General features: G+C 41.6%; 1 protein-coding gene across 3 annotated transcripts in view; it reads left to right on the forward strand.

Annotated features, from left to right (window-relative positions):
- The window catches only part of LOC307258513 (partitioning defective 3 homolog B-like), a 244188-nt gene that overhangs the window by 53286 nt on the left and 175724 nt on the right, over positions 1-15178 (forward strand). For all 3 annotated transcript variants that reach the window (XR_013845127.1, XM_080038071.1, XM_080038072.1), the window contains exons 4-5: positions 2205-2358; positions 7406-7500. Coding sequence is in view for 2 of the 3 variants with exons in the window: in XM_080038071.1 (XP_079894197.1) it covers positions 2205-2358; positions 7406-7500 (249 nt within the window). In the remaining variant the exon portion in view is untranslated. The remainder of the gene's footprint in view (positions 1-2204; positions 2359-7405; positions 7501-15178) is intronic.

Here is a 15178-nt window from a genome sequence, read left to right on the forward strand (position 1 = left end):
GGCATATGAATGGGAAGAGGATGAGAAAGGTGCAATATTGTATAACTGCATACAATTCTTCCCTGCCTGCTTTTCCCTGCTGGAAATACGTGTACATGCATAGTATATCTATCTACACACAGACACACATAACAAGTTACTGTACATCAGTATACTGACATTTTTTTTTCGAAACTACGGTCTTGGAAAAAGGAAAAGATTAATTCTACAAGTAAGTTAGTCAGTTGTAATATTATTTATGTACAGCTCTAGCTTTTGCAAATGACGGTAGTATATCAAGGATAAGCCTTAAAGCCTCCACACACATCCTGCATCTACCTCTGGAGCGCGTTGCCGTCCGTTACTGCTGCCTCTCTCGCACTTTTATCTCAACTGCTCCCATATTAAGTTGTTTCATGTAATTTCCTATGATTAATATTGAGTTTCGACAGTAATCCTAGTGCCTGGTTGCCCCCCCCCCCCCCCCTTTTTTTTTTCCTTCACATTTTCGCTTGTGGGAAGTTTTATTTTGAAAGGGACACACCGGGAAACCTTTAAACTACAGTGAATGCTGCTGGTATGACAGTCAACTGAGTATTTCTCTATCAGTTAAAGCAGAGAGACGCGCGTCTCCCCCAAAAAATAGGCTCCGCCTCCTGAGGTAAAGTGAAGCGTCGCTGCAGAAGCGCCTCCGACGGCCGTCTGCAGCGCGTCCGAGGTTGGATGTGTGGCCGCTGTAGTGTGATTACACGGTCGGTGAAAAAAAGTCAGACGCAGACGTGCAGTAGAGGTAGGATGTGTGTTTCAGGGGTTAGAAAAGTGCCTCAACAACACTCAGTTCCACTTGTCACATGTGCCAAAGGGCTCATAGGTTCATGAAGGAACATGTAGTGCCTACCAATACTCCCTTTTTTTTAAAGAGGTTTAGAAGGAGTAAAAGAGAGAAATAGCTTTTCTGTTTCAAATTGATCGAAAACACATCCAGTGAAAACCTGCTTTGATCATCTGGTTGGCCTTGAAGGAAAATATGCTGCCGCTGGCCTCCATACTAGGACACATGTTAGCTTTTAGTCTGAAATATTGACATCACTTTGCGTTTCAGAATTACATTTTCATAATGTTGACTTCATTGTATTTTTGATCTCTTGTGCAGAAGAGGCAGCCAGAAAAACCTGTGTGCAGTGACACAAAGCTGTGTGCATAGAGTACTTTCATATGGTTGGGGCCTGTTGCTATCATGCATGCGTATGCTCCTGTCTGTTTCAGTGAGAGGGTATGTTGCACACTTGTGGGTTCCAGTGTAGCGGGAAGCCTCTGGCTTTACTGGCAAACTCCCCTTTCTGTACTCTTGGCCACTATAGACACGAACCACACACATACAGATACCTACACACGCACACATACATGCACGCGCGGGCACACAGGCCATTCAGCTTTTACGTGGAGGCCCCTAGAACACTGTGTTGACAAGCTGACCGCTATGTTTGGCTAAACGCAGACTCAGTGCAATACTCAATAGACAGGGATTCCACTATATAACACAGTTGGAGCTGGCAGGGTGTCACCCACATGCACGAATGGAGGCAGTTGTTAAACAGTAGGTAGACACTCTCTGTCGCAGGAATGCTGGGCTCCTTGGACGTCCTCTATCGTGTCCTCATCCACAAGGTAAAATAGAAGTTGTGTGTTTGTACAAACAAAGGCACACACAATTTGCTATTCACAATGCTGTTTCCTTATTGGCTGCATTCAAATAAATATAGACCTCACCATACAAAAAAATTAGGAAATATTTCCCTTGATACTGTTTCTCCCATGATTGTCATTTAGCTCATGTCAGTGCGAATTATTACAGTTATCGTACACCTTTAGATAACAGCAAAATATGGCTCAAGTTATAATATTCAAAGTTGGTAAGCCATGTGTGTTAGCTTTAGCTGCTTTAGGTGGATGTAGATCTGGTGACCTGTGTTAGCATTTTTGTCCATGACTTTGTATGAAGTCATTTTACTGGAGTGGCTTTTCTCTCAGTGTGAGTGGAGATAGAGTAGGTAGAAGCAAATCTTTGAGGGACTGACTGAGTGCAATTGTGTTAGAATCCTTTGGACAGATATCCTGCTGCTCCACTCTGATCACATTCTTTGTTTGTTACGTAGGAAAAGAATCGAAGACATTTAGAAAATAATGATCTACATAGTAGTGTGCGTGTGTGTTTTTCTTTTTAGCTGATGGCGGTGTATGAGGAACAGGAAGCCCAGCAGAGGAGTGTGGCTAGCTCAAGCCTAGCACCAAGTCCTGACCTCTACCAATCAGAGCTCTCCATCTTCCAGCCAATCACAGGGGGAGAGATCGAAGTCAATTCCTCAGCCCTCAAGTCCAGTGAGTCACTTTTCATGTATTTACTATATATCTATGGTGGTCATGCCCCTGTCACGGGACTGTGCTCAAAGTTACAATGTAGTAACTGTCTGCTTTCTAGAGAAGGAGCAATGACCTCTCCATCAGTTAGACTATATCATATCACAAGAGTGTGTACAAGTTAAACTAAGTATTGTGTCTATGAATAACAGCTGGTCCATGTTAACTGTGGCAACCGCAACTTGACATAACATGTTGCCAACGTTTTGCCCTTGACTTTTACCCCCACTCCTTGCACCTCAGAAGTGGTTGAAGTTGTCTCACAAATCTGCTTCTTGTACTTTCAAATTTCAATGTTTAGTGACACCATGATGGAAATGCTGTTTCAAATAACTCCTCTTACTTTTAAAGAAAGGAAAAAGGTCCTTTGGGGAAGCCCTGATTTGACCTTTTAAGTGCTACCTTTTAGGTCAGTGCATACACGGGTCGATGTCGCAACTGATATTAAACATGAAATGGCTTCAAAGGGGCTCAAATGTAACATGGGGGTGAATGCTAGGCCAGGTCAGTAGTGAAGTCATAAAACACAATTGTTCTAGGAATGGATGGATGGATACAATAAGTAATCTGTAAATTGAAACATACAATTAGATAAGATATACCCAATTAAACATTTGACATTGCACAATCAGAGCCGAGCCATATGTGCGGTTGACGGTATGAATGACGTTAACTTTGAAATCACAGTAAAGATAAAGGTCAGGATGTGATGGGCAATGTGTGCAGGACGGTGATGAAAACAAGATGAGGTCAGCTGAAAATGTTGGCAGCTCTGTCTCTGAGCTCCACAATGACATGGGGATGAAAGAGAATGAGATGAGGAGAAGCCAGGGAAGTGTATGTGTAATGTCAGGCCCCAGAACCAACTCTGATGTCTGTGTTTGCTTAATGTTACCTGAAATAGACCTCTTTTTCTTCCCTTTTTCCTCTCTTTCCTGCCGTTTCCCCTCTCGCTCCCATCCATCATCTGTTTCTGTCTTATTTCAAGTCGAGTGCCTGTCCGGCAGAGGTATTGTATATGTGAGCGTGAGAGAGGGCCTTAGAGCCACCACAGTAACTTGTCCAATTTAAAATTTCTCCTTAACATAACAAACCGTGTGGCTGATGGATTGTGTGTACCCTACACTTTGCCAAGACCTCTGCATTACTTCCAGTTAGTTGCTTTGTTTGCACACAGTCTGTACCATCCATCCAGTTGAGCGCTTGACATTTAAACATAATCTGTCACAGTTGTTTTCAAATGTCATCAATAAGTCAAATGAAGTGTGATAATGCTCATCCATCTACTGTTTGTCGCAGCATTTTATCTCCCACAATGAGAAGACTCCCACAATAAACCAAAAATCATGAGCACAATTTTGTAATATAGATTACTGCATTGGTATTCATTTCCCCCACGCTTTGCATTGGAGCCAATATCACATCCTGTTTATGTATAACTGAGCGTTTAGTACTGATACTACTAGGTTTCGCTGCTAACAGTAGTAACAAAATGGACGATTTCTGTTTGTATGACCTTCTTGAGTCACACAGGGGCCTTAGCTGTGTGATCCAGACACTGTTAAGGCAGGAAGTCTAGTCTGTTTCAGTATGGTTGCCTGTCAGCAGAGATTAGTAGCAATGTGTGACTGTCATGGTAGATTAGAGGTAACAGAGCTCTGGAGACTATCACTGTCAGTGGGAGGAGGCCAGGCTGAGGCCTCCATCACTGTCTAGTGTTTTGCCTCCTACTCTAGTCACCTTTGTCTATCTCACCTTTGTCTCTCCAAGGTTCTTTTTCTATGTCTCTTGCTCGCTGCATTTCTCTGTCCCATCAAATATGTCTATCTTTTTTCTAGACCACTTTTTACATATTTTATTGAATGGGTGGGGTCAGGGGTTGAGTAATATTTTACTTAACACACATCTTTTTGTTGTTCAGTGAAATTATTGATTGTTCATAAAATATTCAAAACTCGATAAAGTTCTACTTACAAATACATCTGTTGTCAAATGTAATGTTTTTTAATTGTATTGTATTTGCATGGATGTCTGCCTGTGACAAAACATAATGTTTATATGTTTAGATTTATGTTTGGATATGAAACAGATCATTTAAATTACCGCCACTCAGTTAATTGATTGGCGCCGGAGGAGGTGCGGCAGGCAGAAGCAGGAATAAGATCTTCTGTATTACACACTTGCTTTAATTCCCAATTTTAAATATTCCCAAAATTCCAGGGCAGAAGTTCCCGTGGAGAGTAACTTTTCACCCCTTTGCAACCCTAAGAACTCAACAACAGGGTTATACATAGTAGTGTTGAATAGCACCGCTGATACAAATTAAAAATTATAGTGCTGTGCTGAAGTTAGGATGCATGATTAGCATAAGAGTGGATAGGGGAGGCTGTCCCATTGGATGGCCAATGTTGCTGCCCTAAATGTTCCATGGCTAGAATATTTGGTTTTATGATAGGGATACATAGACTTTAAGTGTCACTTATGCACTTATGTCAGAAAGAGACATTTTGACATGATATCTTATTGTTATCTTTTATAACACATTTACAGTCAGTAGAGAAGTAGTACAACGTATGTTTCCACAGGTAATATTCCATGAAGAAACAAAACTCTGAAATATGAGAGTTTTTGACTGAACTGTGTTGTATTGGGTTGTCGTTAAATCCAAGAAGAGACAATCTTCAGGCTATTTGCTGATATTTCACTAACAAAAATACGAGGGACTCGTATCCAGTCGCATAGTATGCTGTCAATACATTAATGACAAAGTAGTTAATAGTCTAGTTCTATATAGGAATGTTACTGCAGGGTGACTGAGGGGAGCAGACATACAAAGAGCTCTTAAATTGATATTGCATTCTGTAAGGCCAATCTGTTACAAAAACTATTGATCTTGGAATGCCTACAGTGTTATGGTCAGAATAGTAGTCCCTGGATAGCCATTGGTTTCCATATTAATGTACCACTGGACATGGATGGCATGTGACCTCATACAATGTAAATGTTCACCTGTGACTGATCCATATCACTTCTGCTTTCCAGTCTAACACTGGGAAGGGGTTATAGCAAAGCAAAATGTAATGAAATAGAAGTCCATCTTAGGCTCCTATTTGTACCTCTTATTTCATATTTTTGTCAACTTTAATATGCGTCTTCTTAGCCCTATTTATACTTTGTCTCACACAGACTTTGTATATTTCCTCGTGTTTGTCTGTCTATATTTTTTTCCTCCATCCCATCTGTTTCTCATTTTTACGCCTTTTGTCCTCTATCCATTAATCTCTCTTCCATTGCTTTTCTTTGCAGAGATGAATTGATTTGGGCTTTGATGTAATCCATACCGCCCAGCCTGGTCTTAAGAGCACCAAGGGCCCATTTTGTGACGATCAATATATGACCCTACAAATATCATTTGGCATGTGTTCTGAGTGTTCCACTCGTTTAGAGGTTCCCTTCACCCTCACCACCACCTTTCTCATTTCACTCCCAGTGGAACTATACAGAGGCTAAAATGACAATGTCCTAATACATATGGATTGATGGGCCCTTAAGACAGGGAATGGTACATTTGAGTAGTGGCAGAGTACCACGCAGATCATAATAGTACCTCCAGCAATAAATGGTATGTATTTGCATAGCTGTCTCCAGTGTTGACTTTTCTCGCCATTTCAGTATTTCTTCAAGCTCCAACAGCAGCACAGGCAATAGTGTAGTGTGCGCGTCATCCATCAGCTTCTAGCTAAATTATGATTTTATGCAGTGGGCTGGCGAGATGTGAAGAGGGAGACATTATCATATGTTACCTACATGCACACAGAGATCTGCAAATCAGCCACTTATTGGCCGTTTGGAGGCATGAACACCAATGTGTTCACTGAAGGGACATTAAAGGAAGGGACTGTACATTAATTTCCCGGATACACTCTGCTCCCTAAAGTATGTATGCAGTTTCCATGTCATTCTACCTATTTAATAACAAGCATATATAGTGTTCACTGTAACTTACATACAGAACCTCTTTATACCTAACCTCAAAGATATATTTTTTTTGTTTGAAAACAGTTTGAATTGGATTGATAGAAGTAGAAATACATTTTGTCAACCTAACAACATAAACATATTCATCTCCTCCCTCATCATGCCTTTATGCTCCTTTCTGTAGTGTGGCATAACTACGGTAGCTTACATTCTGTAACTTGTCATCCAAAATATTATTATTAGACATGAATTCCGCTGAACTGTGACTCCATCAAAAATAGAATTAGCCATTTTAAGGCAGTCGTGTGTGTGTGTGTGTGTGTGTGTGTGTGTGTGTGTGTGTGTGTGTGTGTGTGTGTGTGTGTGTGTGTGTGTGTGTGTGTGTGTGTGTGTGTGTGTGTGTGTGTGTGTGTGTGTGTGTGTGTGTGTGTGTGTGTGTGTGTGTGTGTGTGTGTGTGTGTGTGTGTGCGTGTATTGTGCGTGTGTATTGTGCATGTATCAGACATACTGGCTGTATTCTGAACCAGTGCACAAGCAGACTTTATCTATATTCACTGTTCTAGCACTATTCTTTGTCTGTCTTGGTATTTTGTTCCCATCCCTGTTATGTCTCTTTTATGGTTTCATCTCAACAGTCTGGTAGGAAGTAGTCACACTGTGTGGTACTGGACTGACAGAGAGACAGTTTCCTAGGTTTTAAACAGGACACCGGATGGGAAACAGGCACAGCTTGAAAAAGTCCAGCTGATTTTAATGTGGATTAAGAAATAGTGTTTTTTTTTTTTTTAGATGTGGGTGTTATTAATATTGTTGTGCATTAATGTATTGTACTGCTACTTATATTGGTGTTTAGTTTGAAGTAGTACATTCTCAACTCCTCCTGCAGATGTCTCCTTATAAACAAAGAAATATAAAAAAAGGTTGATTTACAGGTTGTATAATATCTACTTTAAACATATTCAGCAGTTATGCAGTGCTTGCAGACATACTATATATATAAACACACACATATCTTGCTTATACTGTACAGACACCCCCCTGTTGGTGAGAAGCAGCAGTGACTCAGCCCTCGGCCCCCAGCCCACAGAGATTGACCCCTCCCTCAGTGAAGACACCGCCATGTTGGTAAGACCCTGAAGCTCTTTGACTAGAGGGTTCACATGAATACAGTTTGACAAAAACCGTGTGTGAACCCACTTAACATACACTTCTGGAGGTAATGTAAAAACATAGACAAATGCATTGGCGAGAAGAACCTAATGGACACACACGGACACACACTCACACACACACACACACACACACACACACACACACACACACACACACACACACACACACACACACACACACACACACACACACACACACACACACACACACACAACCAAGTGATGATGATAATGATAATGAATGTGATCTCCAGCATATTTGACAATCAGATTGAACATTTGTCGATCATGCTCATGCCAAAGAGGTTTAATTTTTATTTGGACTACTTTTCATCCCTCTTGCCTTACCATAGATTAGAGATGCCTAACATTTTTCCAACAGAGGAAGATGATAGTCATGACCTGCTAAGCTTTAGTCATGCTCCAGTGTCGGGGTCAAGATGTCCACTTGGGCAGAACAAGCTGATAAAATGAATTGGAACATTGCAATGAAATGTACTGAGCATTCAGCAAATTTCCCCAGAGAGAAAACCCATAAAACCTCATCTGGTGTAAACAACAGATTGTAAGTGTGTAATACACGTAACTCTGTAACGGTAGGCATACACCATGTTACTGCCTTCAGTTGCGTAGTTGTTTTAAAGGAGCATCGTCTATTCTCTTGTTTAAGGTATTGGTTTACTTATTATGAGCCAATATAACACATGTACAGTAACACTAATCAGACATCTTTCTATGAAGAAGGCCAACTTATTTGTATTTCTTATGGCGAATGTTTTCAATTGTGTTCTTTCCCGTCATCGGCTTTTGTAAAACATTGATTTTGGATGATAGATCCTAATAGACACTTTGTGCTTTCCTCTGTTCTATAGTAATCTAATGACCAAGATTGCCATTAAAAATGCTGAGCACATTAACACTCTGAAGGGGATAAACACTTTGATTTTAATGACCCTGTGGCCTTTTCTTTAGTAGGATTCCCAGGACGCTGCTGCTGCTGCTAATGCTAAGAGCAGAGCAAATAGTTGATCTAGACTTAGAGGCTTGATCTTTTACTACCTACAAATGTATTTCAAATTAGAATGACCACATTTCTCACAAATGATCAATACATAAAAGGCGCTTCCCAAAGTCCAAAGATTAACACAATTTTCCACAACTAATAAAAAAGATCAGACATTGATTTGTTTCTAGAAAAGCCTCACATATACTTGTATACTTTATCATTTCCAAGATAATACATTCACAACAGTGGTTTATTTTATTTTGTGTAAATCTCCTAACTATGACTTTGTTTACTGCTCTTTTATTATGTACATATTTCATAGCTACAAAGTATAAACATGTAAATACATACATTTTATCTCAACAAATCAGTTTGAAAGTGGATCGATAGAATAAGTACTGATACAGTAAGTGAGTAGAACGCTTTTTTTTTGTAGTTGCCACAATTGGAAACCTGACATATGGCAGCAGTGTGTTTCTGTGTGTTGTGGGTGATTGTGTTTTAGGGGTTGGGGGTTGGAGCGGTGCCTGTGGTGTCTTCATGGTCTTTCCAGTTCAGACATGCTTTGTCACATCAAACTCCACTAACAAAGACAAACGACTCTGCTTTCTTTCCATGCCCTCTCCTCCTCTTCTACAAAGGGTAGAGAGCACATGCTCCTTATCTACTTCTCCCTCCACCTCTTTATTACTTTCTTTCTTTCTTCCTTTCTTCCTTCCTCACCTATTTCAATCTCACTTTCACCTCTACTTATTTTCTTTTTTTAACATGATGGTCCCAATGGTGTCAAAATGAATGTGGTTCTATGTCTAAGGGGCCACTCACACTAGGGCCGCGGCCCCGTGCCTAAGCTAATTTGCATACTAAAGTCTAGAACGTTTGGCTAGTGTGACCACGCCATCCGTATTCCAGCACGGAACAGCCCCTTGGCCACGGCACACTTGGGAGAGGTGTGCCGTGGCCAAAGTACAGATGCTAATGCGATGACACGCGCACAAGCAAGCGCACAGGCGGCGTTCCTGACGTGAATTTATTAAGGATGCATAGTCAGTTAACGTCCGCTGCCATACTAGTCGGCACTGGAATTGCCCACCACTTAGACTTGTAGCTACATAAAATGTGTGAGAATTAACGTGTGTGTAGGCCTAGGTGTGGGCTAATAAAAGAGGGAGAGAGCTAAATAGGTGAGCGCAGAAAGCAAAGCAAAAAGGTTTTCGTGTTTACTCACGTTCGTCAGATGATTTTTTTCTTTTTCCTCCCGTCAGCTGTCATAATACTGCCTTTACGCATGGCAGTGGAGAAGAACCCAAAACAACACACTCCGCGGCCCGGTAATAAGGAAATAGTGAAATAGTGTAGTAGCCTACACTAAGGTTTACCATGAAACTTTAGACTTAAGACACTTTAAGTGTCTTAATTTAAGACACTTAAAAAAACGATCTCTGCCCATACAAAAAGTTCTGACTTGGATTGCTTGATGGAGCGATCGATGTGTATAAAACCATCCGGTACGTATAGTCTGATGACGGGCCGTTATATTAATAATAAACAGCGTGCTGCACAGATATGAGACTGTTCACCGCGACCTATTACGTCAAGGCTACATTTAAAAAAAAACAATAGCTTAAGGATTCTCGTTGCTCTAATGTGGAAGTGGAATATATGATGCAAATTTGGCCGGATGAAAATATTCACAAACAGTCGTATAGCCTACAAGTAGACTACGCTCCAAATCCTAAACGCGCACGGTGACGTAGGCAAGGTGCAATCGTGCCCAGGCCACGAGCAGTGTGACCACGGGCCAGCAGGGGGTTTGCCTGTTCCTGCAGCACGGAAAAGGCAAACGGCCCTAGTGTGAGTGGGCCCTAACATAGAGCAAACTCAAAATTAGCTGACATCGCATGCTTTTTCTTCTCTAAGGAAATGTATGTTTACAATAGTAGCGCTAGCTTTGTTAATCCAGTGAGACTTAAATGAACATCCAAAAGGGACAATGGTGGCTTTTGATATTATTTATAGTGTAATGGCTAAAACAAACAAAGATATTGGTCATTTTCATGGACGCATTTGACATCGACTTCAAATAAAACTTAAATGAGAACCAGCTGCTCAATCATTTACATTTACTCTCTAATCTCCTTTGACACTGTAATTGCTTACTATAAAGTTTCCATTCCCAAATCTGATAGGAGGTAAACTATAGGTGTATTACTAAAACTCCCCCTAATGTTCTACTCACACCTTTACTCTTCTTTCCTAGCCAATAATTAAAATATTATATATAAATATATATTCATGTATAATCTTTTCTCAGTATGTGTTGTCTTTTTTGAATACAGTTATGATAGTGTTACAGTTTCATATTCCCTGTTGGACACAGCAACTCCCTCAAGTTCACTGGTTTAAGAAAACACCACGCCTGATGAGACTCTTGATTGGTGAGCCACTCTTCCCTTGAGACGCCTCACCGGACAAACATCCTTTTTTAGCCATGCTGTATTCCCTCTAGGACAACCTGTTTGTAAGCTTTAGCTCTTTAGGGGAATGTGATTGGTTCTCAGAGGTGGCCAGTATCCATGCTTAACATTGAGGCTAAAGAAGGAGGAGGGGTTTGATCATGTTGTTTTGGAGAAAGGTGTAAAGAGGAGCTGCAGAGGAAAAAGAGCTGAGAAGGACGTACACTTGACTGTGGTGTAGTGTACTAATAACTGTTCTAGTGTCTTAACACAGTTAAGTCAGGTCTATTTGTCACAACGTTTGACAAGAAAATGCTGTGTTTCTCTTGTTAACTATTTGATCAATCACATACAGCTTAAAACTTGTAATATGATCATCCACCAGAAAAAGAGACACCCTATCTTCTGATTTACAACCTACAGCTACACAAAACACAGTTTAGCAGGAATAACACCTGGATGAAAAGTAAACTGACACTTAGGAATGTAGCCAAGGTTGTTTCCAGCCTGCCTACAACTCCTGATGTCTTAGCTCTGTTTTCACTGCACGCTACCACTCCTTAAGTTGTCAATATGAAATATTTCCGGGGGTCAATTACACAGTAGGCCTGTCCATACTCTGTGTGTGTTTATCTGTTGGTGTGCCTGCATGATAGCGTGCACATGTGTGACCCCAACCACATCAGCTGTGGTTGCTCTTTGTTACAGTTGATGCTAGCTCCTCAGGTTTCATGATTAGAATAATAGTGCAGTCAATCGTAGTAGACTTAGTCCGCCATGAATTAAAATTACCACATGGTTTTGTGCTGGGTAATTATCTATACAATGTTGTGCTAAACGGATTGACTGAAATTCAAACCAGTATAGCATTGCAATAGCATGGGTGAACTGTGTGAGATGAAGATGTCAGAGTTTAACATTGGATTTGCTAACCTTTGAAGGAACAGAGGAGATCCAAAATGAAGGAATTATATTAGCTGTGTCACACCATCTCATTTTGTATGACCCTCCCATGGTTACTTAAAGTAGTTTAAGTGGTTTAGGTCAGTCATGTGAAGGGGGTCCATGGATCAAATACTTTTCTTCAATAAGCTGTTTTAATTTGTTCAGTTAGGGGCCACTCACACTAGGGCCGCGGCCCCGTGCCAAAGCTTATTAGCATACTAAAGTCTAGAACGTTTGGCCTAGTGTGACCACGCCAACCGTATTCCAGCACACCTCTCCCAGGTGGCCGTGGCCAAAGTACAGATGCTAATGAGATGACACGCGCACAAGCAAGCGCACAGGCGGCGTTCCTGACGTGAATTTATTAAGGATGCATTGTCCGTTAACGTCCGCTGCCTTACTAGTCGGCACCAGAATTGCCCAACACTTGGACTTGTAGCTATAATGTGTGAGAATTAACGTGTGTGTAAGCCTAGGTGTGGGCTAATAAAAGAGGGAGAGAGCTAATTAGGTCGGCTCAGAAAGCACAGCAAAAAGGTTTTCGTGTTTACTCACGTTCGTCAGATGATTTTTTTTCTTTTTCCTCCCGTCAGCTGTCATAACTGCATTTACGCATGGCGGTGGAGACACACCCAAAACAACACACCGCGGCCCGGTGATAAGGAAACAGTAGCATACACTAAGGTTTACCATGAAACTTTAGACTTAAGACACTTAAAAAAACGATCTCTGCCCATACAAAAAGTTCTGACTTGGATTTGATGGGGCGATCGATGTGTACAAAACCATCCGGATACATATGGTCTGATGACGGGCCGTTATATTAATAATAAACAGCGTGCTGCACAAATATGAGACTATTACGTCAAGGCTACATTTAAAAAAAAAACAATAGCTTAAGGATTCTCGTTGCTCTAATGTGGAAGTGGAATATTTGATGCAAATTTGGCCGGATGAAAATATTCACAAACAGTCGTATAGCCTACAAGTAGACTAAGCTCCAAATCCTAAACGCGCACGGTGACGTAGGCAAGGTGCAAGTGTGCCCAGGCCACGAGCAGTGTGAGCACGGGCCTGCGGGGGGAGTCGGGAGGGGGGGAATCGTGCTGAATCGTGCTGAGCACGGAACAGGCAAACGGCACTAGTGTGAGTGCGCCCTTAGTGACCAAGTGACATGTATTGCAGTCAGCACAGGGCTGTACAGTGCGACAGTTTTGATCGCATTTGCTACTGAAATTGATCACGTGCGATGATGAATACGAATCCTTTCGCACTTGTGCGACAGGTTGATAATGAGGAGAGGCTGTCTTTAAAACACAGAGGTCAGATGCACAACACTGCTTAAGAGGGCTCTACATTAACACTGCGGGTAAATGAGTCTAAGGCAAGTAAGTTATTGAGTCCACCCTTCAATTTGGCTGGTGAAAGATGTGTGCTCGGGATCTGTGTTCATGCAGCGATTCTAGGTATAAAAACTTCACGGCTTCAACGGCAATTACCGGAAGGAGACGGCACATTACCGCAGTTAAGTTAGCGCGTGTACAAACAGAACATTTCCTGTGCGCCTTCACATTAAAAGCCTGTTACTAGACAAACGTGAGTTGACTTTTATTTTGAAGCCAGTAAGAACAGGAAGTTAGCGCTTTTTTCTAACTTGAAAGGCAACTCCTTCAGCTGCAGAGAGCAGTCAACAGTATCCTAGTCTATTTAAACAAAGTTTTAAATAAGCCACTGAAAAGCTACTCCCAACACATTCACAACAACCTATTTAATTTATCCTAAATTGTACCAATATGTATACTTATTTATTTAATAGGCTATGTTTAATGTTTTAAAGTTTGGTTTTAATTAACAGAAGGACATTATAATAATAATTCTGAATCAGCAAAAAATTGCAATTGGCAGGTTAGATTCTTTTTTCTAAATTGCAATCAGTGCACCCCTATTCATTTTTCTACAATTATTACTGCATCATATTAATTGTGAATCTCAAATGAGACCAGGATGACATGCTCAAAGGTAATTAGAGCAAAATGCAAGGGTTAAGGTTATGCAAGTTTTCAATAGCCTACTTTGTGTGCTACCAAATTTATTTTTGTGCTACTGAATTTTTTTGCTTGCTAGCACCGGTGCTACCACCTAAAAAAATAAGCGTACAGCCCTGCAGCATCTTAGCTAGCTGATGTGAGGTAAGCACCACCCCCCATGGCTGTGTGTGTTACTAGGCTGTAGAGAGATATGTAAGGGGCCACTCACACTAGGGCCGCGGCCCCGTGCCAAAGCTCATTTGCATACTAAAGTCTAGAACGTTTGGCTAGTGTGACCACGCCAACTTGTATTCCAGCACGGAACAGCCCCTTGGCCACGGCACACCTGGGAGAGGTGTGCCGTGGCCAAAGTACAGATGCTAATGAGATGACACGCGCACAAGCAAGCGCACAGGCGGCGTCCGTTAACGTCCGCTGCCTTACTAGTCCACCAGAATTGCCCACCACTTGGACTTGTAGCTACATAAAATGTGTCAGAATTAACGTGTGTGTTGATGTGGGCTAATAAAAGAGGGAGAGAGCTAAATAGGTGAGCGCAGAAAGCAAAGCAAAAAGGTGTTCGTGTTTACTCACGTTCGTCAGATGATTTTTTTCTTTTTCCTCCCGTCAGCTGTCATAACTGCCTTTACGCATGGCGGTTGAGACGCACCCAAAACAACACACGCGGCCCGGTGATAAGGAAACAGTAGCCTACACTAAGGTTTAACAAGAAACTTTATAAAGACACTTAAAAAAACGATCTCTGCCCATACAAAAAGTTCTGACTTGGATTTGATGGAGCGATGTGTGTGTGTATAAAACCATCCGGTACGTATGGTCTGATGACGGGCCGTTATATTAATAATAAACGGCGTGCTGCACAAATATGAGACTGTCCACCGCGACCTATTACGTCAAGGCTACATTTAAAAAAACAATAGCTTAAGGATTCTAGTTGCTCTAATGTGGAAGTGGAATATATGATGCAAATTTGGCCGGATGAAAATATTCACAAACAGTCGTATAGCCTACAAGACTACGCTCCAAATCCTAAACGCGCATGGTGACGTAGGCAAGGTGCAAACGTGCCCAGGCCACGAGCAGTGTGAGCACGGGCCAGTGGGGGGAGTGGGGAGGGGGGGAATTGTGCTGAATCTTCCTGCAGCACGGAACAGGCAAACGGCCCTAGCGTGAGTG

Source organism: Ammodytes marinus (genome assembly GCF_949987685.1).
Source record: "Ammodytes marinus genome assembly, chromosome: 12".
Taxonomy (NCBI): Eukaryota; Metazoa; Chordata; class Actinopteri; order Uranoscopiformes; family Ammodytidae; genus Ammodytes; species Ammodytes marinus.